Here is a 26,026-nt window from a genome sequence, read left to right as displayed (position 1 = left end):
CACCAAAAAAGGACCAAGCAGCGTGGTATCGGGCAGCAGCGATCTCAGGACTCCTGGACATGGGAGGAAATTCTGGCCCTGGGTACAAGCTGGAGAATATCACCGCCCTCGTGAAGAGCTGGAGGCAGCTAAAGCCGAGAGGCGGTGGTATGAGGAGGCAGCACGAAACGCGCGCCTGGAAGCCAGAGAGGCAGCCCCAAAAATGTCTTGGGGGGAGGGCACACGGGGAGTGTGGCTAAGCCAGGTAGGAGACCTGAGCCAACTCCCCGTGCTTACCTTGGAGAGAGAGGGACCGGGCAGGCACCATGTTATGCCGTGAGGCGCACGGTGTCCCCGGTGAGCAGGCATAGCCCAGTGCGGTACATAGCAGCGCCTAGTATCGGCCGGGCTAGAGTGGGCATCGAGCCAGGTGCCATGAAGCCGGCTCAACGCATCTGGTCTCCAGTGCGTCTCCTCGGGCCGGGGTACATGGCACCAGCCCTACGCATGGTGTCCCCGGTTTGCCAGCACAGCCCAGTGCGGCCTATTCCACCTCGCCGCACTGGCTTGGCTACGGGGAGCATTCAGCCAGGTAGGGTTGGGCAGGTTCGGTGCTCCAGACCTGCAGTGCTCCCCCACAGCCCGGTCCTTCAGGTGCCTCCTCCTAACACCAAGCCTCCTGTAGGTCTCCCCAGCCTGGTGGGTCCTATGGCAGCCCCACGCACCAGGCTGTCTCTCCGTCTCCTCCCTACAGGTGCGCCCATCTGTCCAGCGCCGCCTGAGCTGCCCGTCTGTCCAGCGCCGCCTGAGCTGCCCGTCTGTCCAGCGCCGCCTGAGCTGCCCATCTGTCCAGCGCCGCCTGAGCTGCCCGTCTGTCCAGCGCCAGTACATAAAATGCTGTCAGTTCCACTTTAAATATTTGACATACTGCTCTTACATCGTTTAAGCTAAAAACGCTGTTCACACGTTAAAATGTGTAGTCTGGTCTGGATTAAGTTTCTTAAATTAAAGTTTTTTTTATATATTTTATACTTTTTAAACTATTTGTAACGATCGTCTGTGGTAGTAGAAGGATCGGACCAAAGCGCAGCGTGGTAAGTGTTTATGATGAAGTATTTTAATTAACTCAGAACACTAAACAAAACAATAAACGAAGTGAACAAACGAAACAGTACCGTGTGGCAGACAAACACCCACAAACCAAAAGACAAAACAGGCTACCTAAATATGGTTCCCAATCAGAGACAATGACAAACACCTGCCTCTGATTGAGAACCATATCAGGCCAAACGACAAACCCAACATAGAAACACAAAACATAGATAACCCACCCAACTCACGCCCTGACCACACTAAAACAAAGAAAATACAAGAGAACTATGGTCAGAACGTGACACTATTAAGCTTTTTGACCTTCTTTTTGTCCTCCATCCACGTTCATGGGATTGCTTCAGCATTCCAAATGTCCTTGTCACGGCCGTCAAAGGAAGTGAACCAAGGTGCAGCGTGGTCAGCTACATTTTCCTTTTAATTTAAAAAATGTCGGCAACAAAATAACAAACGAAAGAAACAACCGTGAAGCTTAAGGGCTATAGTGCCACAAACAAAGACAACTACCCACAACGAAAGGAGGGAAAAAGGGCTACCTAAGTATGGTTCCCAATCAGAGACAACGATAGACAGCTGTCCCTGATTGAGAACCATACCCGGCCAAAACATAGAACCACAAAATCATAGAATACAAAACATAGAATGCCTACCCCAAATCACACTCTCTAAGGTCAGGGCGTGACAGTCCTATTGTTACTTCATCACTCCCAACATTCTATTCTATTCACTGTGAATACACTGTGTATACTTCTAATGAGCTGAAGCAAGTCACAAATGTTTTCTTCATGTATAATAACCATCTAATTTTATACCAATATTGTTTTCCACCAAGATCATTGAATGGACACCTTGAATCCCTGTTTCAATGTCCACAAAGGGTCACCTCCCTCGTCACATGAAAGGGGTTCAGCAGTTCACTTTATGGCCTCGTTCATGATACCTTCCATTGGGCTCTACATCACAGAGAGTGATGTGTTATCTTGTCCCTGTGCCAATGTAAAGAGAGATTACAATTACCATGCTAGAGCAGAGCTGGCTGGCTGGCTCTTCCTTCTTGGTCCCATAGAATTGTATGGCTATTCTACACCAATGCTGTAGGCCTACTCTGTATTGCTGGCTTCAATGCATAATTGTTCCGTATGGCTATTCTATACCTGGCTACGCTGTTTAAAATAAGGGAGGTTTGTGGTTCTATAGCCTATATAATATTTTGGTTCTTTGGCCACATTCTAAGAACCGTTTATTTTGTTTATGTTACATCCAAGGCCATAAAATGATTTCCACAGCACAGACTTGTTCTGTATGGCTGTTCTTCACCTTTGCTGTATTCTGGCCTCAGTACATAACTCTAAGGCTATTGTATAACTGGCTTTGCTTCATGCTGCAGCGAGTGCTGCTGGTTTGGACATGCAAGGTGCTCTTGTTGTTTGGCTCAAATCCTCCTTTCTGTAGATGCTTCAACGTTTCAGGGACTTTGTCTTTGTTGATATTCAACTTCTCTGCTGTGTTCCCAGAATTACTGTACACTCTTAGAAAAAAGGGTTCCAAAGGGGTTATTTGGCTGGCCCATATGAGAACTTGTACTCTTTCTTTTTGGTTCTAGGTACTCTTTTGGGTTCCATGTAAAACCCTCTGTGGAAAGGGTTTTAGATAGAAGCCAAAATGGTTCTACCTGGAAGAGAATTTTTTAGTTTTTACATTTTTTTATTTCAACTTTATTTAACTAGGTGAGCTAGTTGAAAACAAGTTCTCATTTACAACTGCGACCTGGCCAAGATAAAGCAAAGCAGTGTGACACATGGAATAAACAAGCGTACAGTCAATAACACAATAGAAAAAAAGAAAGTCTAAATACAGTGTGTGCAAATGGCGTGAGGAGGTAAGGCAATACATAGGCCATAGTAGCGAAGTAATTACAATTTAGCAAATTAACACTGGAGTGATAGATGAGCAGGTGGTGATGTGCAAGTACAAATACGGGTGTGCAAAAGAGCAGCAAAGTAAATAAAAACAATATGGGGATGAGGTAGGTAGATTGGGTGGGCTATTAGATCAGATCAGATGGGCTATGTACAGCTGCAGCGATCGGTTAGCTGCTCAGATAGCTGATGTTTAAAGTTAGTGAGGGAAAAATAAGTCTCCAGCGTCAGCAATTTTTGCAATTCGTTCCAGTCATTGCCAGCAGAGAACTGGAAGGAAAGGCGGCCAAAGGTTGTGTTGGCTTTGGGGATGACCAGTGAGATACACCTGCTTGAGTGCGTGCTACGGGTGGGTGTTGTTATCGTGACCCGTGAGATGAGATAAGGCGGAGCTTTACCTAGCATAGACTTATACATGACCTGGAGCCAGTTTTCTCCTATGGGGAAAGCCGAATAACCCTTTTAGGTTGTAGCACCATGGCTGTTACATAATTTTGAAATTTCATCGGATGGACTTCCTAACACCGCTGTAAATGGGTTTCCATAGGTTTTTATTATTGAAAACAACTATTTGACTGTTGTATTTAGTTTTTTTTTTTTTGACAAATAGAAAATACATCAATGAGCACCATGCGCTTAAAACCTTGTTTTTGCAGTCATATTTGGTTGATGCTATCACCTTTCTGGCATTGAAATACCAAGGAGCAACTATGCGACTATATAACAACTGTCCATCCATGAATGACAGACCTCACCATTCATGGGTGCTTTGTATGGTTTCAAAAAGCTTCTGCAACTCAATCTTCTAACATATCCTTAGTACAGAGGCTCAAAACAGCATTTACAGTACTAGTTTAGTGCTTGTGTAACACCACTGCAGTACCCTTGTTGAAGACACTTGAAATAGGTCATAATCACAATATTTGATCAAATTAAAATGTGAAATTCCCAACGTGATGAGCACAGCAGAATGTAATCAAACCCAAATGTCTTCGGATTCCAACAACAACACCAAAGCAAAGCGTCTTTTTAGAGACGTGCGACTATGTTCTGCCTTATTGATTTTTTTTGAAGTGGTTGTGTCCAGCTTCTCTTTCTTCCTCTTCAGATCAAAGAGGTGTTCTGACAGTCTAACGTAGGACATTGTGAAGAAAAGTGTCTTTTTTCCCTCAAATCTATGGATCCATCAGAAATGGCACCTTAGCTATTCAATATACAATTTAGTGCACTACTTTTGATCATAGCCCTTATGGGTTCCCTCTTCAAAAGTAGTGCACTGTATAGTAAATAGGGTGCCATTTCAGATGCAACCAGTATCTCACTTTTTACCAAATCCATGCCCTCTGGTGCTCCCTAATTAGCAGTGCTGCTCTCTGCTGTGTTTTTATACCTACATTTGCTACAGTACAATACAGAGCAATGCCCTCAATTCCACAGTCGCTGCACAATCATTGGATTCAATGTAGAACAAACACTAGATGTCTTCACGGGTCTAGTTGGACCCAATATACCCGAGATCCCAATCAGGCCCAATCGGCTGCAGGTCTGAAATTCGAACTTGTCCCTTGGGTCCGGTCTTGTTTGATTCTCAATGACGGTAACTACAGCTGAGAGCATGCGAATGGACCCCACCACGGCTTTGGGTAGTCTACAACAGTGGTTCCCAAACTTTTTATAGTCCGTACCCCTTCAAACATTCAACCTCCAGCTCCGTACCCCCTGTGGGCAGCAGGGTCAGCGCACTCTCAAATGTTTTTTTTGTTGCCATCATTGTAAGCCTGCCACACACACACACTATACGATACATTTATTAAACATAAGAATGAGTGTGGGTTTTTGTCACAACCCGGCTCGTGGGAAGTGACAAAGAGCTCTTATAGGACCAGGGCACAAATAATAATATAATAATCAATAATTTTGCTCTTTACTTAGCCATCTTACACATAAAGCCTTATTTGTTAATCAAAAATTGTGAATAACTCACCACAGGTCAATGAGAAGGGTGAGCTTGAAGGGATGCACATAACTCTGCAATGTTGGGTTGTATTGGAGAATGTCAGTCTTAAATCATTATCCACACACAGTCTGTGCCTGTATTTAGTTTTCATGCTAGTGAGGGCCGAGAATCCACTCTCACATAAGTACTTGGTTGCAAAGGGCATCAGTGTCTTAACCATGCGATTTGCCAAGACAGGATACTCTGAGCGCAGCGCTATCCAGAAATCTGGCAGTGGCTTCTGATTAAATTACATTTTCACAGAACAGCTCGTTGCAATTTCGATGAGGCTTTCTGGTTCAGATATCGGTAAGTGGACTGGAGGCAGGGCATAAAAGGGATAACGAATCCAGTTGTTTGTGTCGTCCATTTTGGGAAAGTACCTGTGTAAGCTCAGTACCAGCTCACTCAGGTGCTTCGCTATATCACATTTGACATTTTCCATAAGCTTGAGTTGATTTGCACACAAAAAAACATACAATGATGAAAAGACCTGTGTGTTGTCCTTGTTAATGTAGACAGAGAAGAGCTCCAACTTCATAATCATAGCCTCAATGTTGTCCTGCACATTGAATATAGTTGCGGAGAGTCCCTGTAATCCTAGATTCAGATCATTCAGGTGAGAAAAAACATCACCCAGATAGGCCAGTCGTGTGAGAAACTCGTGATCATGCAAGTGGTCAGACAAGTGAAAATTACGGTCAGTAAAGAAAACTTTAAGCTCGAATTTAAGCTTGTCTCTCAATTTTAAAAAATCTGGTCAATACTTTGCCCCTTGATAACCAGCGCACTTCTGTATGTTGTAAAAGCGTTACATGGTCGCTGCCCATATCATTGCATAATGCAGAAAATACGCGAGAGTTCAGGGGCCTTGCTTTAACAAAGATAACCATTTTCACTGTAGTGTCCAAAATATCTTTCAAGCTGTCAGGCATTCTCTTGGAAGCAAGAGTCTCTTGGTGGATGCTGCAGTGTACCAAAGTGGCGTCGGGAGAAACTGCTTGCACGCGCGTTAGCACTCCACTATCTCCTGCCATGTCACTGATGCGTCGTGAAACAGTGTTGTTTGATAAAGCAAATTGGCTCTATAGTTTTTGTTGGCCTTTTCCCGCAGCATTGTCCCAGCCATTTCTACGGCAGAAGGAAGAATTAAGTCCTCCACAATAGTATGGGGCTTGCCTGTCCTAGCCACTTGGTAGCTCACCATATAAGACGCTTCTAGCCCCTTATTAATGGCATCTGTTGTCTTACTACTCAAAAGTCGTCTTAAATCTCGCTCAAAAAACTCCAGTGGCTTATTTTTTAAATTGGCATGTTTCGTTTATAAATGTCTGCGCAAGAGTAAAGGTTTCACCCATGAGAGAGTAGCGGTTAATGTGATTGGATGTTAATTATTTGACTAGGCTACCTGTATTTGACATTGTGTTGTTATTTCGCTGAACACTAGATGGTTTCATTTTATTTTTGGCAGTGAAACGAGGCTACTCAGGAGAGAAAATAACCTCAACCAAATGTATAGCCCTGTTGGAAAATATGAATGGACTGTTTGAAAATGTGAAGATTTTGGGGCCTCCCGGGTGGCGCAGTGGTCTAGGGCACTGCATCGCAGTGCTAACTGCGCCACCAGAGTCTCTGGGTTCGCGCCCAGGCTCTGTCGCAGCCGGCCGCGACCGGGAGGTCCGTGGGGCGACGCACAATTGGCATAGCGTCGTCCGGGTTAGGGAGGGTTTGGCCGGTAGGGATATCCTTGTCTCATCGCGCTCCAGCGACTCCTGTGGCGGGCCGGGCGCAGTGCGCGCTAACCAAGGGGGCCAGGTACACAGTGTTTCCTCCGACACATTGGTGCGGCTGGCTTCCGGGTTGGAGGCGCGCTGTGTTAAGAAGCAGTGCGGCTTGATTGGGTTGTGCTTCGGAGGACGCATGGCTTTCGACCTTCGTCTCTCCCGAGCCCGTACGGGAGTTGTAGCGATGAGACAAGATAGTAATTACTAGCGATTGGATACCACGAAAATTGGGGAGAAAATGGGATAAAATTTTAAAAATAAAAAATAAAAATAAAAAAGTGAAGATTTTTTATAAATGTGAATCACATTTTTATTATTTTTATTTTTATTGCCCAGTTTGGGAATACGTGGCCTACAGTATATTTATTTTATGCTAATAAGGTGCATTTTCTTGAGTTATTGAAGGCCCAGCCAACATATAAAGACTTATATAAAGACTTATAAAGTCTTTTCATGTTGGGTTTGATTGTCCTCATGCCCGTTCAGGTCCGGGTCCAACTTTTTGGACCCATGAAGTCCTCTGCAACAAACTTCTTGAATAACATCAACATCTATTATATTATATTATATTATATTATATATTATTATATTATAAACTGGGTGGTTTGACAAAACATTTATTTTTACTGCTCTAATTATGTTGGTACAGTGGTTCTTCCTTTAAAAGTTGCGTAGCACATCTTGCGGGCTGCCGCAGAATTCTATGGCACATTATTTAAGTGTCAGTCATTGTTGCCATTAATGCTAGTTAGTGCTAGTTTGACCACCAGAGGGCATCTTTTAGAAGCATTTGACAGTTTTCAATATTGGTTGTGCTAGAGAATTTAAAACCTTTTTTGTAAGAACATACTATATGGGATTCATTTTAAGAAATGTAGCTTAATTAATTTGATTCATATTATGGTGTTTCGAAAAACGAAACCCTCAGGGGTTTAATGCTGGACAACGTGACCGGTCGGGAGTAGGCTACTAAGAGCAAAATAATCCTAACATTTCCACACCCGAATTGTAGGCTAGCCTTTACCCAAATGGAGATTCAGTGAAAATAAAAATCTAGTCCCCATGCTTGTCTTAGAGCAGTGCAAAACGGTGCTGAAATAGTTGACTACATGCGGGTAGGCTATTGCTTCAAATCCTATTATAACAATTGGATGACTTGGGTGTTCCAGTAAGCAACAATTTGTTGCCTTCATTAGCCTACTTTATTCTGAAAAATTAATCCGTCACTCTGCCAAGCCTACAAGCAAAGATGAACTGGTGAAGGCCATCAAGATGTTTTGGCTTGAGAAACTGAAGATACAACAATGCAACAAATACATTGATCATCTCAGCAAGGTTTTACCCGTGGTCGTGGAGTTGGTGGGAAGTGGGACTAAAATGTAGTTTAAATAAACATCTGCATTTTGAAAGTCTTTTTTTCTCTTTATTTTATTAACGGAAGCATAAAGATGTTAAGGAACAGATACTGTACAGTATACTGAATGCTTTATCCAACATTTTGCAGTTGCATGAGCTTTATAGTTAGAAATGTAAAACTTTGGAGTACTTAACATCGAATACATTGCAAATTGTGGGGATTTTCACAGTAGCAGTAGCTGGGCTATGAAGAGTCTATTGTCCTGCTAATAGTCCATCATGGGTGGATGGCTTCTTTTGTATTCCAATGTATTGAATGAATGTATTAATTACAATCATTTACCATTCTCATTCTCGGAGTGGAAACGTTATTAAAAAAAATAAAAATAATTGTATTTATTGAATATTCGAAACATACAATATACTTGCAGTGAAGCCACTCAACAACTACATAATAACAGTCATCCAACAGATTCCCATTCAGAGTGACACACAGAAGCATCCAGGGTCAATGCCCTGGTCAAGGGCACGTTGACCGATCTAGCACCAGTTCTCCAATAGCTGTCCCTCAACCATTCGAGACCCCTCCCACAGTCACCCCCCAGGAATAAAAATAAAAATAAAAAATACAATTACTTCCATTCCCCACCCCCAAGAACCCTCCAATGCACCAACGACCAAGAGAATGAACTAAAGAGAAAAAAGGAAAAGACAGAAGAAAACAGCAAACAACAATGCAAAAAAATAATAAAGCAAAATAATACGTTTAAAACAAAGGACATCAAGGAAAACTAAAATCATAACAGCAATGCCTACTGTATATGTCTGTGTGCATGGCTGGCACTATTACATGTATGTGTGTGTTCTTGTATGTGTCTCTTTGAATGAGAATGTGTGTATATGCATGTGTACAAACACCTGCACGGGATCAGCCTCAGGTAAACCGGCATTAGTTATAAAAACACTGCCACTTAGTGTCATTCAAATGTACTTTATATTATGTTTTATTTTGACATTTTTTATTTATTTATTTATCTTTGACCATCATTCTATCTCCCACACAGCAACTCCACTCCCACTTGTCTCCAATTCCACATTCCAACTCTCAGCTTCCCTCAGCCCATCCCATCTATCTCTGCTGGCCACCCATTTTGGGTTTCTACACAAGACATATCTTTCAACTATGCTGTGATGTTTACCGTACAATTTCAATCTATCTAATCGAATAGAATCCACAGATTGCGAGTTGAAGATAAATACTTTTACTAAGAGTATTAGTATATTAGTAATTGACTGACCCGGTCTCTCCAGATCTCCTAACTACTATTTCTACAGTAAATGTTTTATCAATTCTATGCATTTTCAGCCATTCCTGAACCTGAGACCAGAAAGAGGCTACCTGAGGGCAATACCAAAATAAATGGTCTATTGATTCTGTATCCTCACAACAAAATCTGCAGAGCTTCGATGATTTTATGCCCCAAATATTCAACATTTTGTTGGTGGCAATAATTCTATATAATAATTTTAGATCAAAAGCATGATTTCTAATCCTCTAATGTTGTTATTGGATCTGATTTTAATAGCTAGCATTTCGATGGCCATAACGAATAGATATGGTGACAGCGGACACCCTTGTTTAACTCCTCTTGACAATTCAAAACTCACTGAGAAGTAGTTGTTATTTACTATTTTACACCTGGGGTTGCTATACATTATTTTTACCCATTTTGTAAGAGAATTGCCGAAATTGAAAAAATCCAGGCATTTATAAATAAAATCCAGTCTTACGTTATCAAATGCCTTTTCAAAATCCGCTATAAATACCATTCCTAGCCTCTTATATGTTTCATGATGTTCTATTATTTCTAGTAGTTGTTGTATATTATCTCCAATGTATCGTCCATGTAAAAAACCTGTCTGATCAGGATGAACTGAGTATCTGACAGACTACCATTTCTATAGGAGTAGTTAAAACAATCTAACAATGGAGCTTTTAGTATATCAAAAAATACTTGATATACCTCTACCGGTATGCCATCAAGCCCTGGGGTTTTTCGAGACTGAAAGGATTTAATAGCCTCAAAAAGTTCTTCCTCTGTAATTTGGCCATCGCACTGATCGTTCTGTACATTTGTTAATTTGAAATTTGTTATATTATTTGGAAAGAATTCCTTACCATAATCTTCATTCAGTGGGAAAGGATGAGACTGAAAAGAGAACATCTGCCTAAAATAATTAGCTTCCTCTTTTAAAATATTATTCGGAGAATCATAGATGACTCCATCTCCAGTAACGAGTTTCTGCAAATAATTTTTGTTAGCCTTCCTGTATTGGAGATTAAGGAAGAATTTGTGCATTTTTCTCCATATTCCATCCAGTTTGCTTTATTTTTGTAATAGATTACATTAGATCATTCTTGAATAAGTCCCTCAAGTTCTTTATGTTTTTCCTCTAACTTATTTTGTATCTCTGTAGTATCATTTTTATTGCTATCTACCTGTACTAGTAGTTCATGGAATACCCTTGTTAGTCCTGCCTCTTAAGCCAGAAGCTGGAAACGTTATTTGCAGAGTTCAATCTCATTTTCAAGTCTTTGTTTAAAAATTACGATATTTTGGAGATTATTTTGTTTTCAAATAACCGAAAGTGAGTGGTTGTAATCTGAATAAAGGGAAAAAGGCCATTCTTGAACATTGGGTGAGACAATAGGCCCTTTTCATTTTGTCTGGCTTGCCATTCCAAATAAAATTTGATATTTTTTGCTCATATAATTTAAACAGGTCGCTAGGTGTAGGCAAAACCATAAGCAAATAGGTAAACTGATATGACTAAAGAGTTAATCAGGGCAATTTTTCCACAAATAGACAGGTATTTTCATCAAGGACACATTGTTTGCAGAGTCCAGAAACAGGAAGTGTAGTTCCAGAGCTCACAGGTGTGCCTGGGATGGATTGTGACTCCATCTCGTTCCTCGCCCTCTTCAATGTGTCATTCTCCGCCTGACTCTCCGCCAATGCCGCCTGACTATCTGCCAATGATGTGACTCTACGCCAATAACTACATTTAGAGGATTAGAGGATTCTAAATTAATATCTAAGGGGCATTTTTCATCATTTTTCATCATTTTTTATCTGGTCTGTGAGAATATCTAAGGGGCTTTTATATAAATATAATGCAGGGTTAATAATAATGAAAATAATAATAATAATTGCTTTGTAAATAAGGATGCATTATGAAAGGAAAATGACATGCGCAAGAGACGGTGGTAATATTTTCCCCTTTTAGAGACTATAATACATGCCATCCAGGTCAGGATAACCAATAATATACACAAAGCACTAAACGTGACTCTCGTTTTTTAAAGTTTTCATAGCTCTAGGTCTATATATTCCTGGTGTTTTTTTTTAACAAACATTGCTTATTTTAGTTAACTTCTTATGGCTGCAGCCCGACACCGGTACACTTATGACAACAGCCAGCTCAAAGTGCAGGGCGCGAAATTCAAAATATATATTTTTTTTATATTTAACTTTCACACATTAACAAGTCCAATACAGCATATGAAAGGTACACATCTTGTGAATCCAGCCAACATGTCCGATTTTTAAAATGTTTTACAGGGAAGACACAATATGTAAATCTATTAGCTAACCACGTTAGCAAAAGACACCACTTTTTTACTCCACCAGTTTTTTACTCCATCAGTAGCTATCACAAATTCGTCCAAATAAAGATATAAATAGCCACTAACCAAGAAACAACTTCATCAGATGACAGTCTGATAACATATTTATTGTATAGCATATGTTTTGTTAGAAAAATGTGCATATTTCAGGTATAAATCATAGTTTACATTGCAGCTACAATCAGAAATTGCACCGAAAGCAGACAGAATAATTACAGACACCAACGCCAAATAACTAAATACTCATCATAAAACATTTCTGAAAAATACATAGTGTACAGCAATTGAAAGACAGGCATCTTGTGATTCCAGACAATATTTCCGATTTATCAAGTGTTTTACAGCGAAAACACAATAGAGCGTTATATTAGCTTACCACAATAGCCAAAAACACAAGCAATTTCCCAGTAGCAAAAGTTAGCGATCGTAACAAACAAGCAAAAGATATATAATTTTTGACTAACCTTGATTTTCTTCATCAGATGACAGTCCTATAACATCAGGTTATACATACACTTATGTTTTGTTCGAAAATGTGCATATTTAGAGCTGAAATAAGTGGTTACACATTGTGCTAACGTAGCATCTTTTTCCCACAACGTCTAAACAGCAACGATATTTTTCTGACACGTTTTCTGACACACATATTCTGACCAAATAGCTATTCATAAACATAAGTAAAAAATACATGTTGTATAGGAAATGATAGATCCATTAGTTCTTAATGAAATCGCAGTGTTAGAATTCTAAAAAATAACTTCATTACGACATCCAGCTTCGGTATAGCTGAGTACCCCAAAGTTGGGCGCCCACGACTAATTCACATGCACGACAGATATATGAATTAGCATCATAAAATGTTTCTTACTTTTGGTGATCTTTCATCAGAATGTTGTAGAAGGTGTCCTTTGTCAAGAACAGTCGTTGTTTGGATTCAGAACGTTCATTTTCCCTCTCGATTTAGCACGCGCACTTGCCAAGTGGCACAAAGCTCTCCAAGTCAACAAACGGAAGAGAACGGAACACGGCAAAACTCCCGAAAAATTTTCAATAATCTGATGAAACTATATTGAAAAAACATACTTTACGATGATATGGTCACATGTATCAAATAAAATCATAGCCGGAGATATTAGTCGTCCATAACGACAGCTAAACAGAAGGCAAATCCATGTCCTCTTTCGCGCGCTCCAGAAAACAGAAAATGGACGGTCACGTCATACAAAGAGCTTTTATTCCACCTCAGACCAAGATAAACACGAAATTTCTTCTCTCACCGCCTCTTGACATCCAGGGGAAGGTGTATGAAGTGCACGTAGACTCTTACGTATCATGCCCATGTATAGGCAGGAAGTAGAACAGAGCATCGATTTCAGTCTTTCCACTTCCTGGTCAGGAAATGTGCTGCAGAATGAGTTCTGTTTCACTCAGAGAAATAATTCAAACGGTTTTAGAAACTAGATAGTGTTTTCTATCACATAGTAATAATAATATGCATATTGTACGAGCAAGAATTGAGTACGAGGCCGTTTGAAATGGGCACCTTTTATCTGGCTACTCAATACTCCCCCTGCAGCCCAAACAGGTTAAATGCTTCACAGAGACCGTGCTTATTTGAGCCCGAAACTAATGATCAATTGTAGAGTTGTGACTTTTTAGAATCGCTTCTATTTTCAGTCCATTAAAGTTTGGCCATGTCACTTGATTACTACTGTACCTTTTGTATCTACCTTTCCAATTACTTTTAGAGTTTGGGATTTACAAATGTACGCTTTTCATGTCATTTTTCGTTAGGGCAAATCTGGTCTGTCAGAATGTCTAAGAGGCTTTTATTTAATTATAATGCAAGGTTAATAATAATAATAATAATCGTTGGATAACAGATCAGCTCTGGGAACTCATTAAGAGGAGGCTTCTGTCTTCAATATGCTTTAAATGCTTTATAATCCAAATGTTTAAAGTGCGTGTGGGCGACGGTGCAGTTTGAGGTCATGACCTCAAACTGAACAAAATGGTGCAGTTTGAGGTCAGGAGGCGGACAGTCAAAACATTTCTTTATTAAAGACTATCATAAAAATGTTGATGCGTGTTTATTTTGATCCAAAGCCATGAATGAGTGAGTCACTCAGCTTTATGTACAGTAGGTGCCAAGGCTATATGACTGCGCCATCAACTTGATTATTTAGGAGACATCACTTGCTGCTTATATTCAGTCAACATTATATATCTTAAGAATATCATGGAATATAATTGAACATTTTCATTTCTCTTAGAATAAAAACCTTAGTGTAACAACAGTTTTAGTAAATAATATGTACAGTCCAGTTACAGCTTCTTCTGACCAAGTAGAAATAAAAAAAGATTTAAAAAAATAAAATAAAATAAATTCGGGTGTGCGTGCAGGACAGAGGAATGGCAATTCTTACACTATTGTTCAAAATTCAATCACCTTCTTCATCCTCATCATTCAGCTCATTGACATTCAATTTTGAAGTTGTGCACAATTATCAGTTTCTATTTGGTTTATGTCTCCCATTCGTTTACAGCATTCATTCAGTTAGATACACATTAGCGCCTTGGGACCCAAAAGCGTAATCAATGCTCTAACTCCCCCTTGCGCTGGTCTGGAGCAATGAAGCAGTGATGCAGGGTAACCTACTAAACCACAAATTACCTCTAAGTCCCGCGGCATAATCTCAAAACTTTTAATTGAGGAACCACTGTAACCAGTTTATAATAGCAATAAGGCACCTCGGGTGTTTGTGATATATGGGCAATATACCACGGCTAAGGGCTGTGTCCTAGCACTCCTTGCCTAAGAACTTAGCCATGGTATATTAGCCATATTCCACACCTCCTCGGGCCTTATTGCTTAATTATACCTACAGTATATCCTGTTTGGTGCAGCAGCAGCCTTAATAGGCAGACTGGCTAATGGGAGAAACGAGTTGTCGTATGCAAAATGGCCCCCGTTTGTTTGTTTGTTTGTTTATATGACTGAGTTGAGTACATAGACATAACATGATCCTGCCATGATATACAGCATGAGGCTTATCTGTGGAGGGCAGGATGCCTGTTTCCTCTGGAGTTTGTAGACCAGCTAACAGGCCATGTGGTGCAGGTTGATTCCACCTGTGAAAATGCAGCACTGGCACCTGCCTTCTGTCATGTAGTATGTTGATAGCTAGGAATAAAATCATCATTTGCTTAGATGATCTGCCTGCAGAGACATAATATAGCCACAGTATTAGCACTTCTGGCACAGAAATGCCCATAAATGTAGTATCTTGGGCTTGATACTCACAAGGGTCTTTTCTAGTCATATTTGCCAAGTGATTTGGCCTAATTTACATTTTGAAATCCCCCAGACAGGTTCCTACTGTACGTTAGTGATGTGGTGCTTTAAACAAGCTCAATGTGAGAACATTCCACCCTGACTATGGAATGAGATTAGAGACGCCTCGCCTGGTGTTATAAATATATGTCTATTATTAACCCAGCGAGATGACCGTTTAGCTGAAGTGCAGACACAGATATTTATAAGGGAAGGACCCAACCACTGGCTTCTGCATCATTTATTTAAATAGATCCGTTACAGCCTGCAGTGCATCTCCAACCAAGAGTGCATTCAAAATGGCACCCTAACCTATATGGTCCACTTGAGCTGGGACGATAAACCAAAAATTACAGACACCGACATTGCCATCCTCTTGCCGAAGCATTTTGCTTACGTCAGTAATTTTCTGACATTTTTCTACACAACATTCTGTTTCACTGTCAGCTGCTGACTCTCACTCCTTCTCTCAACTGTGCACACGGAGGAGGGAGAGATGCATTCTGAGAAGCACAAGCATGACAGTTGCTCAAAATGCTATTGCGGGAAAAATACAATTATCAAAGCAACTACTGTTATTCTAGTTACAGAGAGGAGAGTCACAGCTTTCTGTGAGTAAATAATGTATTTCTCACCTCATAATATTTAGTTCATGGCACCACTTTACAACCGGAGTAGGCTGTAGGCCTAGTTAATATGGTTTTGATACACCCGCAGAGCCGAGCGCACCATTTGCAGTGAATAAATCAAGCAGCCAGGCCTAGCGCTGGAATGTTTTTGCAGGACATTAGCCTACATTTACTGATAGATTAATCAATTAGCCTACATGGCTATATAGCAACAATATAATATTTAGAGTTAGCGATCTAGATAAGTGTTTTGAGTTCCCACTTCCTCAGGTGGTGAATAGTATAACCTATGTGCACAAATTGTCTAAAGATACAAAAATAAATCTCATAATTCTGAATCCTATTTTGACAGGTTGCACATCAAAATATCAATCATGCATTTCCTGGATATGTTAGATGAAATAGCTTACTTTTTAATCATAGGCTACCATCTCAGCTGTCTTACTTCAAGACCTCTGCCACTAATGTAAAGTAACTGTCCATTAAAGCTGCAATATGTAACTTTTGGGCAACCCGACCAAATTCACATAGAAATATGAGATAGATCTGTCATTCTCATTGAAAGCAAGTCTAAGAAGTGGTAGATCTGTTTTAAATGTTCTTAACTTTAGTTTTTGCATATTTTACTTTCGGTTTTGTACACCAGCTTCAAACAGCTGAAAATACAATATTTTTGTTTATATATATTTCACATCGGTTTAGATGGTACAATGATTCTCTAAACCATGCATTGCTTGTTTTGTCACAAACTGAAATTAAGCAAACTATTAGAATTTTTGCAAACAGGTAATGGCGGATTGATTTCTGCATATGGCACCTTTTTGTTAAATTTGTTGTTATCTAGCAAAATAATTACATTTATCGAGATATAACTTCATGTCCATATCGCCCAGCTCTAGCACCTCCCCAAAATGATTGATCGTAATTTATCGCAGTTATCATTATCGCTAACATTTTCTAATTTGATTGTGATATGTATAGGTTGCCATTTGGGACGCAACCCCAGACTAGCCTAGCATCGACATTGACGAGCTTCACTTCACAGGACAGTTTTTAGCATGAGATAGGACAGTGTCACCAGACAGTTTTTAGCATGAGATAGGACAGTGTCACCAGACAGTTTTTAGCATGAGATAGGACAGTGTCACCAGACAGTTTTTAGCATGAGATAGGACAGTGTCACCAGACAGTTTTTAGCATGAGATAGGACAGTGTCCCCGGACAGTTTTTAGCACGAGATTCTTGAAAGCATCTATTTTAGTACCATGTATGGGATGTAATAGCATTATCAGTAGGCCTAGGCCAGCAGAACATTTTGTGACTGCTTGAAGAACAGACTCCCCCAGCCCGGCCGGCTGGGCGCCCATGGATCACTTTTGACTTCTCTGACAAGACAGGGGAGAGTCACATTTACACAGACACAACCAGGACAAGGTTTGTGTATAGTAGAAGCCAAAACATTTTGAAACAGAACACAAAAATGGAGCTTTTCTTATTGGACAAAGTTAGGACAGTACCTTCCATGCATCACTCTGTTTGAAAATGTTTCTCCACGGACACAACCCAAGGAAGAGTTTCTGCCTCTCAGGACATACCCAGCCTCACAAAGAGAAACAACTATGTAGGTCACTAGCTGATTCTGTTGTGCCTATTGTTCTATTCAAGCTTTTTTTCAAGATCTGGGTTGTCTGCCTTAACAGATCAATGCGAGTAACCGATTTGAAGTGTCAGTAGATAGAGAAATATCTCATAGACCTCTCAGAGAACTCGCAGAGACAGCCTGTAATATTAGCAGTGTCAGATTGTCCTTAACCCAGCCTCCCAGCCTTAGGGTACTGGTCTCCCAGTGGTACTACTAGAATCTAGTCTCCCCCTTCACTGTAAATTACATACAGGGGAATATATAGTCAAGTTTCTTATTAAATCCCCTCTGAAACAATATGAACAGGAAAAAATGGGGATGGAAGATACATTAGGGGATAGAAGCACTCGTTTAAGCTCCAAATTGATACTGATACCTCATAATCTCCCTTCACATGCTCCTTGACACGTGTGCATTCATTTTTCTTAACTGTGCCTGACAGAATGTTGGTAAGGTTTTTACGGAGTATTGACTTCGACTTCGATTACATTACATTTGAACTCATGCCATAAAGGCTCTGTCTAGGGATGATGTGTGGGTTTATGCATACAGGCATATCATATTCACACACCCACGCCTGGTTCCTTTGGTGCAAACTGATGCAATCTTCTTTGTGTAAATAATACAGCCATATTATCCAGGGATTTTTTTGTGTCTGTGGCTCAGTTGATAAGCGCATTGAACATGGTGCTTGTAATGCCAAGGTTGTATGTTGTATTCCTGCTGGGATAATATACAGTATACTAATAATATAAGTATTTACTGCACTGTAAGTCACTTTGGATAGAAGTGTCTGCTAAATGGCATGCATTAAGATGGCGCCAAAGAGGATGGCTGACGTTTTACATGCTCCTAACCAGCTGTGCAAATTTGTATGTTTTTTTGGCATTGTTTGTAGCTTATTTTGTAACTTATTTTGTACATAATGTTGCTGCTACCAAAAATAACTTCTGGACATCAGAACAGCGATTACTCACCATGAACTGGATGCTTTTTCCTTTAACAAGTCCGACGAGAAGGATATACTGCTTTCCCGGAAACAGGCCAAAATCCCCATCATTTGCGTGAAGAAAAGACAGAGGAAAAGAGGGCGCAGATTGGACTGCCTTCTGAGAATCCGTAGGCGAGCGAGTAAGCTCCCACTGCCATCCGTTATACTTGCTAACATGCAATCATTGGAAAATAAAATTGATGACTTACGATTATCCTACCATCGGGACATTAAAATCTGTAATATCTTGTTTCACCGATAATATAGAGCTGGCGGGATTTTCCATGCACCTGCAGAACAGAGGAGCTACGTCTGGTAAGACAAGGGGTGGGGGTGTGTGTCTTTTTGTCAATAACAGCTGGTGCGCAATGTCTAATATTAAAGAAGTATCGAGGTATTGTTCGCCTGAGGTAGAGTACCTTATGATAAGCTGTAGACAACACTATCTACCAAGAAGGTTCTCATATATATTATTTGTAGCATATATTTACCACCACAGACCGATGCTGGTACTAAGACCGTACTCAACCAACTCTATAAGGCCATAAGCAAACAAAAAAATGCTCATCCAGAAGTGGCACTCCTAGTGGCCAGGGACTTTAACGCAGGCAAACTTAAATCAGTTTTACCAACTTTTTACCAGCATGTCACATGTGCAACCAGAGGGAAAAAAAGTCTAGACCACATTTACTCCACACACGGAGACGCATACAAAGCTCTCCCCCGTCCTGCATTTGGCAAATCTGACCATAATTATATCCTCCTGATTCCTGCTTAAAAGCAAAAACTGAAGCAGAAAGTAGCAGTGACTCACTCAAAGCAGAAGTGGTCAGATGACTCGGATGCTACGCTACAAGACTGTTTCACTAGCACAGTCTGGAATATGTTCCGGTATTCATCCAATGGCATTGAGGAGTATACCACCTCAGTCATCGGCTTCATCAATAACTCCATCGACGACGTCGTCCCCACAGTGACCGTACGTACATATCCCAACCAGAAGCCATGGATTACAGGCAACATCCACATCGAGCTAAAGGCTAGAGCTGCCGCTTTCAAGGAGAGGGACTCTAATCCTGACGCTTGTAAAAAATCCCACTTTGCCCTCAGACGAACCATCAAACAAGCAAAGCGTTAATACAGGATTAAGATTGAATCCTCCTACACTGGCTCTGATGCTCGTTGGATGTGGCAGGGCTTGTAAACTATTATGGACTACAATGCGATACTCAGACGCGAGCTGTCCAGTGACGCAAGCTTACCAGACGAGCTAAATGGCTTTTATGCTCGCTTCGAGGCAAGGAACACTGAAGCATGCACGAGAGCACCAGATGTTCTGGATAACTGTGTGATAACGCAGCCAATGTGAGCAAGACCTTTAAACAGGTAAACATTCACAAAGCTGCGGGTCCAGACAGATTACCAGGACGTGTACTCCAAGCATGCACGGACCAACTGGCAAGTGTCTTCAATTACATTTTCGACCTCTCCCTGACCGAGTCTGTAATACCTACATGTTTCAAGCAGACCAAATCAAATCAAATGTATTTATATAGCGCTTCTTACATCAGCTGATATCTCAAAGTGCTGTACAAAAACCCAGCCTAAAACCCCAAACAGCAAGCAATGCAGGTGTAGAAGCACGGTGGCCAAAACCTAGGAAGAAACCTAGAGAGGAACCAGGCTATGAGGGGTGGCCAGTCCTCTTCTGGCTGTGCCGGGTGGATATTATAACAGAACATGGCCAAGATGTTCAAATGTTCATAAATTAAATTACCAGCATGGTCAATTACCAGCATGGTCAAATAATAATAATCACAGTAGTTGTCGAGGGTGCAGCAAGTCAGCACCTCAGGAGTAAATGTCAGTTGGCTTTTCATAGCCGATCATTAAGAGTATCTCTACCGCTCCTGCAGTCTCTAGAGAGTTGAAAACAGCAGGTCTGGGACAGGTAGCACGTCCGGTGAACAAGTCAGGGTTCCATAGCCGCAGGCAGAACAGTTGAAACTGGAGCAGCAGCACGGCCAGGTGGACTGGGGACAGCAAGGAGTCATCATGCCAGGTAGTCCTGAGGCATGGTCCTAGGGCTCAGGTCCTCCGAGAGAGAGAAAGATAGAGAGAAAGAGAGAATTAGAGAGAGCATACTTAAATTCACACAGGACACCGGATAAGACAGGAGAAGTACTCCAGATTTAACAAACTGACCCTAGCCCCCCGACACATCAACTACTGCAGCATAAATACTGGAGGCTGAGACAGGAGGGGTCAGGAGACACTGTCCTTGTGCCCAAGGAAGCGAAGGTAACCTGCATAAATGAGTGCTTTGTGCTTTGAAAGGCTGGTCATGGCTCACATCAACAGCATCCTACCGGATACCCTAGACCCACTCCAATTCGCATACCATCCCAACAGATCCACAGATGACGCAATCTCAATCGCACTCCACACTGCCCTTTCCCATTTGGACAAAAAGAACATCTACAGTTGAAGTCGGAAGTTTACATACACCTTAGCCAAATACATTTAAACTCAGTTTTTCACAATTCCTGACATTTAATCCGAGTAAAAATTCCCTACCTTAGGTCAGTTAGGATCAACACTTTGTTTTAAGAATGTGAAATGTCAGAATAATAGTAGAGAGAATAATTTATTTCAGCTTTTATTTCTTTCATCACATTCCCAGTGGGTCAGAAGTTTACATACACACAATTAGTATTTGGTAGCATTGCCTTTAAATTGTTTAACTTGGGTCAAACGTTTCGGGTAGTCTTCCACAAGCTTCCCACAATAAGGTGAGTGAATTTTGGCCCATTCCTCCTGACAGAGATGGTGTAACTGAGTCAGGTTTGTAGGCCACCTTGCTCACACGCGCTTTTTCAGTTCTGCCCACAAATTTTCTATAGGATTGAGGTCAGGGCTTTGTGATGGACAGCCAATACCTTGACTTTGTTGTCCTTAAGCCATTTTGCCACAACTTTGGAAGTGTGCTTGGGGTCAATGTCCATTTGGAAGACCCATTTGCGACCAAGCTTTAACTTCCTGACTGATGTCTTGAGAAGTTGCTTCAATATATCCGCAAAATGTTTACTTCCTCATGATGCCATCTAATTTGTGAAGTGCACCAGCTCCTCCGGCAGCAAAGCACCCCAACAACATGATGCTGCCACCCCTGTGCTTCACCGTTGGGATGGTGTTCTTCGGCTTGCAGGCCTCACCCTTTTTCTTCCAAGCATAACGATGGTCATTATGGCCAAACAGTTCTATTTTTGTTTCATCAGACCAGAGGACATTTCTCCAAAAAGTCCGATCTTTGTCCCCATGTGCAGTTGCAAACCGTAGTCTGGCTTTTTTATGGCGGTTTTGGAGCAGTGGCTTCTTCCTTGCTGAGCGGCCTTTCAGGTTATGTCGATATAGGACTCGTTTTACTGTGGATATAGATACTTTTGTACCTATTTCCTCCAGCATCTTCACAAGTTCCTTTGCTGTTGTTCTGGGTTTGATTTGCACTTTTCGCCCCAAAGTATGTTCATCTCTACGAGGCAGAAAGCGTCTCCTTCCTGAGTGGTATGACGGCTGCGTGGTCCCCATGGTCTTTATACTTGCGTACTATTGTTTGTACAGATGAACGTGGTACCATCAGGCGTTTGGAAATTGCTCCCAAGGATGAACCAGACTTGTGGAGGTCTACAATTTATTTTCTGAGGTCAATGATTTATTTTGATTTTCCCATTATGTCAAGCAAAGAGGAACTGAGTTTGAAGGTAGGCCTTGAAATACATCCACAGGTACACCTCCAATTGACTCAAATGATGTCAAGTTGCCTAGAAGAAGCTTTTAATTTTCTGGAATTTTCCAAGCTGTTTAAAGGCACAGTCAAATTAGTGTATGTAAACTTCTGACCCCCTGGAATTGTGATACAGTGAATTATAAGTTAAATAATCTGTCTGTAAACAATTGTTGGAAAAATTACTTGTGTCATGCACAAAGTAGATGTCGAACCGACTTGCCAAAAATACAGTTTGTTAACAAGAAAATTGTGGAGTGGTTGAAAAGTGAGTTTTAATGACTCCAACCTGAGTGTATATAATCTTCTGACTTCAACTGTATGTGAGAATGCTGTTCATTGACTACAGCTCAGCGTTCAACACCATAGTGCCCACGAAGCTCATCACTAAGCTAAGGACTCTGGGACTAAACACCTCCCTCTGCAACTGGATCCTGGACTTCCTGACGGGCCGCCCCCAGGTGGCAAGGGTAGGCAACAACACGTCTGCCACGCTGATCCTCAACACTGGGGCCCCACAGGGTGTTTAGTTAGTCCCCTCCTGTACTCCCTGTTCACCCACGATTGCATGGCCAAGCACGACTCCAACACCATCATTAAGTTTGCTGACAACACAACAGTGGTAGGCCTGATCACCGACAACGATGACACAGCCTATAGAGAGGTCAGAGAACTGGCAGTGTGGTGCCAGGGCAACATCATCTCCCTCAATGTGAGCAAGACAAAGGAGGTGATCGTAGACTACAGGAAAAGGTGGGCCGTACAGGCCCCCATTAACATCTACGGGCTGTAGTGGAGCTGGTAGAGAGTTTCAAGTTCCTTGGTGTCCACATCACAAACGAACTATCATAGTCCAAACACACCAAGACAGTCTTGAAGAGGGCATGACTAAACCTTTTCCCCCCTCAGGAGACTGAAAATATTTGGCATTGGTCCCCAGATCTTCAAAAAGTTCTACACCTGCACCATTGAGAGCATCCTGACCGGTTGCATCACTGCCTGCTATGGCAACTGCTCTGCATCTGACCATAATGCACTACAGAGGGTAGTGCGATTGGCCCAGTATATCACTGGGGCCAAGCTTCCTGCCATCCGTCACCTATATCATAGGCGGTGTCAAAGGAAAGCCCATAAAATTGTTAGAGACTTTAGTCATAGACTGTTTTTTTCTGCTACCGTACGGCAAGCGGTACCGGAGTGCCAAGTCTTGGACCAAAAGGCTCCTTAACAGCTTCTTCCCCCAAGCCATAAGACTGCTGAACAATTAATTAAAGTGCCACAGGACTATTTACATTGACCCCCCCCCTCCATATGCTTTGTACACTACTGCTACTCGCTGTTTTTTGTCTATGCATAGTCACTTCACCCTTATCTACGTGTACAAATTACCTCAACTTACCTGTACCTCCGCACACAATTTTTTACTTTCGTTTATTTGGTAAATATTTTCTTAACTCTTCTTGAACTGCACTGTTGGTTATTAAGGGCTTGTAAGTAAGCATTTCACGGTAAGGTCTACATGCATGGCGCATGTGCCAAATAAAGTTTTGATTTGATTTGGTTAATGTTCTGACATGCTGTTTGTTTGTTCTAGGTTTGATTCTTTGTATGTGTACCGTTCATATGTAAAGCCATATTTTGACATTTTATGTGTCTATTCTAGATGCTGAAACTATTGTTTTTTTTTTTTTTCAATTTAAAGTTTTATTAAGTTTTCAATCAACCAACCAAACACATTCCACATTCACAGATGTGACTACTATTGTTTTTTTACACATTCTCTGTTTGTTGTAGGTTCTATTGGTCCAACCCCTCTATGTGTACTGTACATAAAGCCATATTATTTGATGACCCATTTCTGTCTGTTTTAGGTTCTACTGGGACTTGGTAATGCTCGTCATGATGATGGGGAACCTGATCATCATTCCTGTAGGAATAACCTTCTTCTCAGAGCAGACCACCACCACCTGGCTAATATTCAACGTAGCTTCAGACACCATCTTCCTCGTGGATCTGGTCATGAACTTTCGCACTGGAATCGTCAACGAGGAGAGCTCCGAGATCATCCTGGACCCCAAGGTCATCAAGATGAACTACCTGAAGAGCTGGTTTGTGGTCGACTTCCTCTCGTCCATACCAGTGGATTATATATTTCTAATAGTGGAAAAGGGGTTTGACTCGGAGGTGTACAAGACGGCGAGGGCGCTGAGGATCGTTAGGTTTACTAAGATTCTGTCTCTTCTGAGGCTGCTGAGACTTTCCCGACTCATCAGATACATACATCAGTGGGAAGAGGTAAGATAGATGTGTGTGTGTGTGTGTGTGTGTGTGTGTGTGTGTGTGTGTGTGTGTGTGTGTGTGTGTGTGTGTGTGTGTGTGTGTGTGTGTGTGTGTGTGTGTGTGTGTGTGTGTGCTGAATGCCACAGCTCTGACTTCTGACATTTAGGTGAATGTGAGAATGAATTCAAGTCATTCTTGTACATCGGAGTTTAGATATGGGATAATGATGTTTAAACAGAGGGAGGTAAAGAGAGAGGAAGAGAAGAGAGATAGAGGGGTACAGAGAGCGAGAGGGAGAGGAAAAGAAGGAGAGAGGAGAAAGAGAGATTACCCTCCTATGGTGTCATTTCACACCTCTGTGAGTCACTCATTCCATTTACCCAGCTGGCATTGCTCTCCCTTTCATACCTTTATTTCACTGATTGATCGATTGATCAACATGAATGTGCAAAATGTTCAAAAAATATGTTAACTTGCCAGAAATCAGATCTGATTTGATGCTCCAATAGAGAAGTTTGAAAAAGCCAGAGATTCTATGGGAATAGGCTTTGTTATGCTTTATGTACAGACATTATTGCATTTCAAACCTCTCTTGCACCATGGGCAAGTATCAATGATTCCTGTGTTTACTACAGAACTAGCCCAACTACTGTCATTACATTGGATTACAAATGTAGCCTAATGTTGCGTTTAATTACATTTGCCGTTGCATTGGATCCTAGACTTAATGTTGTATTAGATGGAGATAAGATTTAATCAGACTACTTGATTGAATATTTTGTCTGTCAAGACAAAGGCTGAGCTTGACAGAACAATCTAATATTCCTTGATTCTGCATGCTGCATTGATGATTTCATTTATAGAGTCTAACGCTCCTGTAGCTCCTGCTGCTCTGCGTCTCCCTGTGTCACTCAGTTTTCCTCTGCAGTCTACATTTGCATTTTGGTAAATTAGTGGATGCTCTTATCCAGAGCCACTTACAGAATTGAGTGCATACATTTTCATATTTTTTTTCATACAGGTCCCCCGTGGGAATCTATTGCAAGGGCCATGCTCTACCAACTGAGCCACACGGGACCCCTCTTCCTGTTTTCCTCGCAGCTGTTTACTCCACAATGACGAGTTGAAAACTCATAACACAATCATTTTGTTACAATAAGGTACAGCTGCTCTCATGCCCCCACTGTACAACTTTCCCCTGTAACCAGTTCCCAGCATAATGCTGTAATTTTGCTGTACAGCAGAGATACTGTAATATATTTTTTAAAGTGCTATTTTCCTTACTGTAAAACATATTACAGCATCTCCACTGTAAATTTACAGGGATTATGTCATGTTTTACAGTAAGGAAAATAGTAGTGTGAAATACACTATATATAATCAAAAGTATGTGGACACCCCTTCAAATTAGTGGATTAGGCTATTTCAGCCCCACCCGTTGCTGACAGGTGTATAAAATCGAGCACACAGCCATGCAATCTCCATATGAAAACATTGGCAGTAGAATGGCCCGTACTTAAGAGCTCAGTGACTT

At 41.3% G+C, this 26,026-nt stretch overlaps 1 protein-coding gene across 1 annotated transcript in view; it reads left to right on the top strand.

Annotated features, from left to right (window-relative positions):
- The window catches only part of LOC120026178 (potassium/sodium hyperpolarization-activated cyclic nucleotide-gated channel 1-like), a 185,338-nt gene that overhangs the window by 9,158 nt on the left and 150,154 nt on the right, over nt 1–26,026 (top strand). Inside the window, exon 2 of the mRNA XM_038971003.1 lies at nt 24,084–24,507. Within this exon, the coding sequence (XP_038826931.1) occupies nt 24,084–24,507 (424 nt within the window). The remainder of the gene's footprint in view (nt 1–24,083; nt 24,508–26,026) is intronic.

This window comes from Salvelinus namaycush, chromosome 31, assembly GCF_016432855.1.
Source record: "Salvelinus namaycush isolate Seneca chromosome 31, SaNama_1.0, whole genome shotgun sequence".
Classification (NCBI taxonomy): domain Eukaryota; kingdom Metazoa; phylum Chordata; class Actinopteri; order Salmoniformes; family Salmonidae; genus Salvelinus; species Salvelinus namaycush.
Note: the sequence above shows the minus strand (reverse complement) of the source record. Positions and strands in the feature narration are given on the sequence as shown.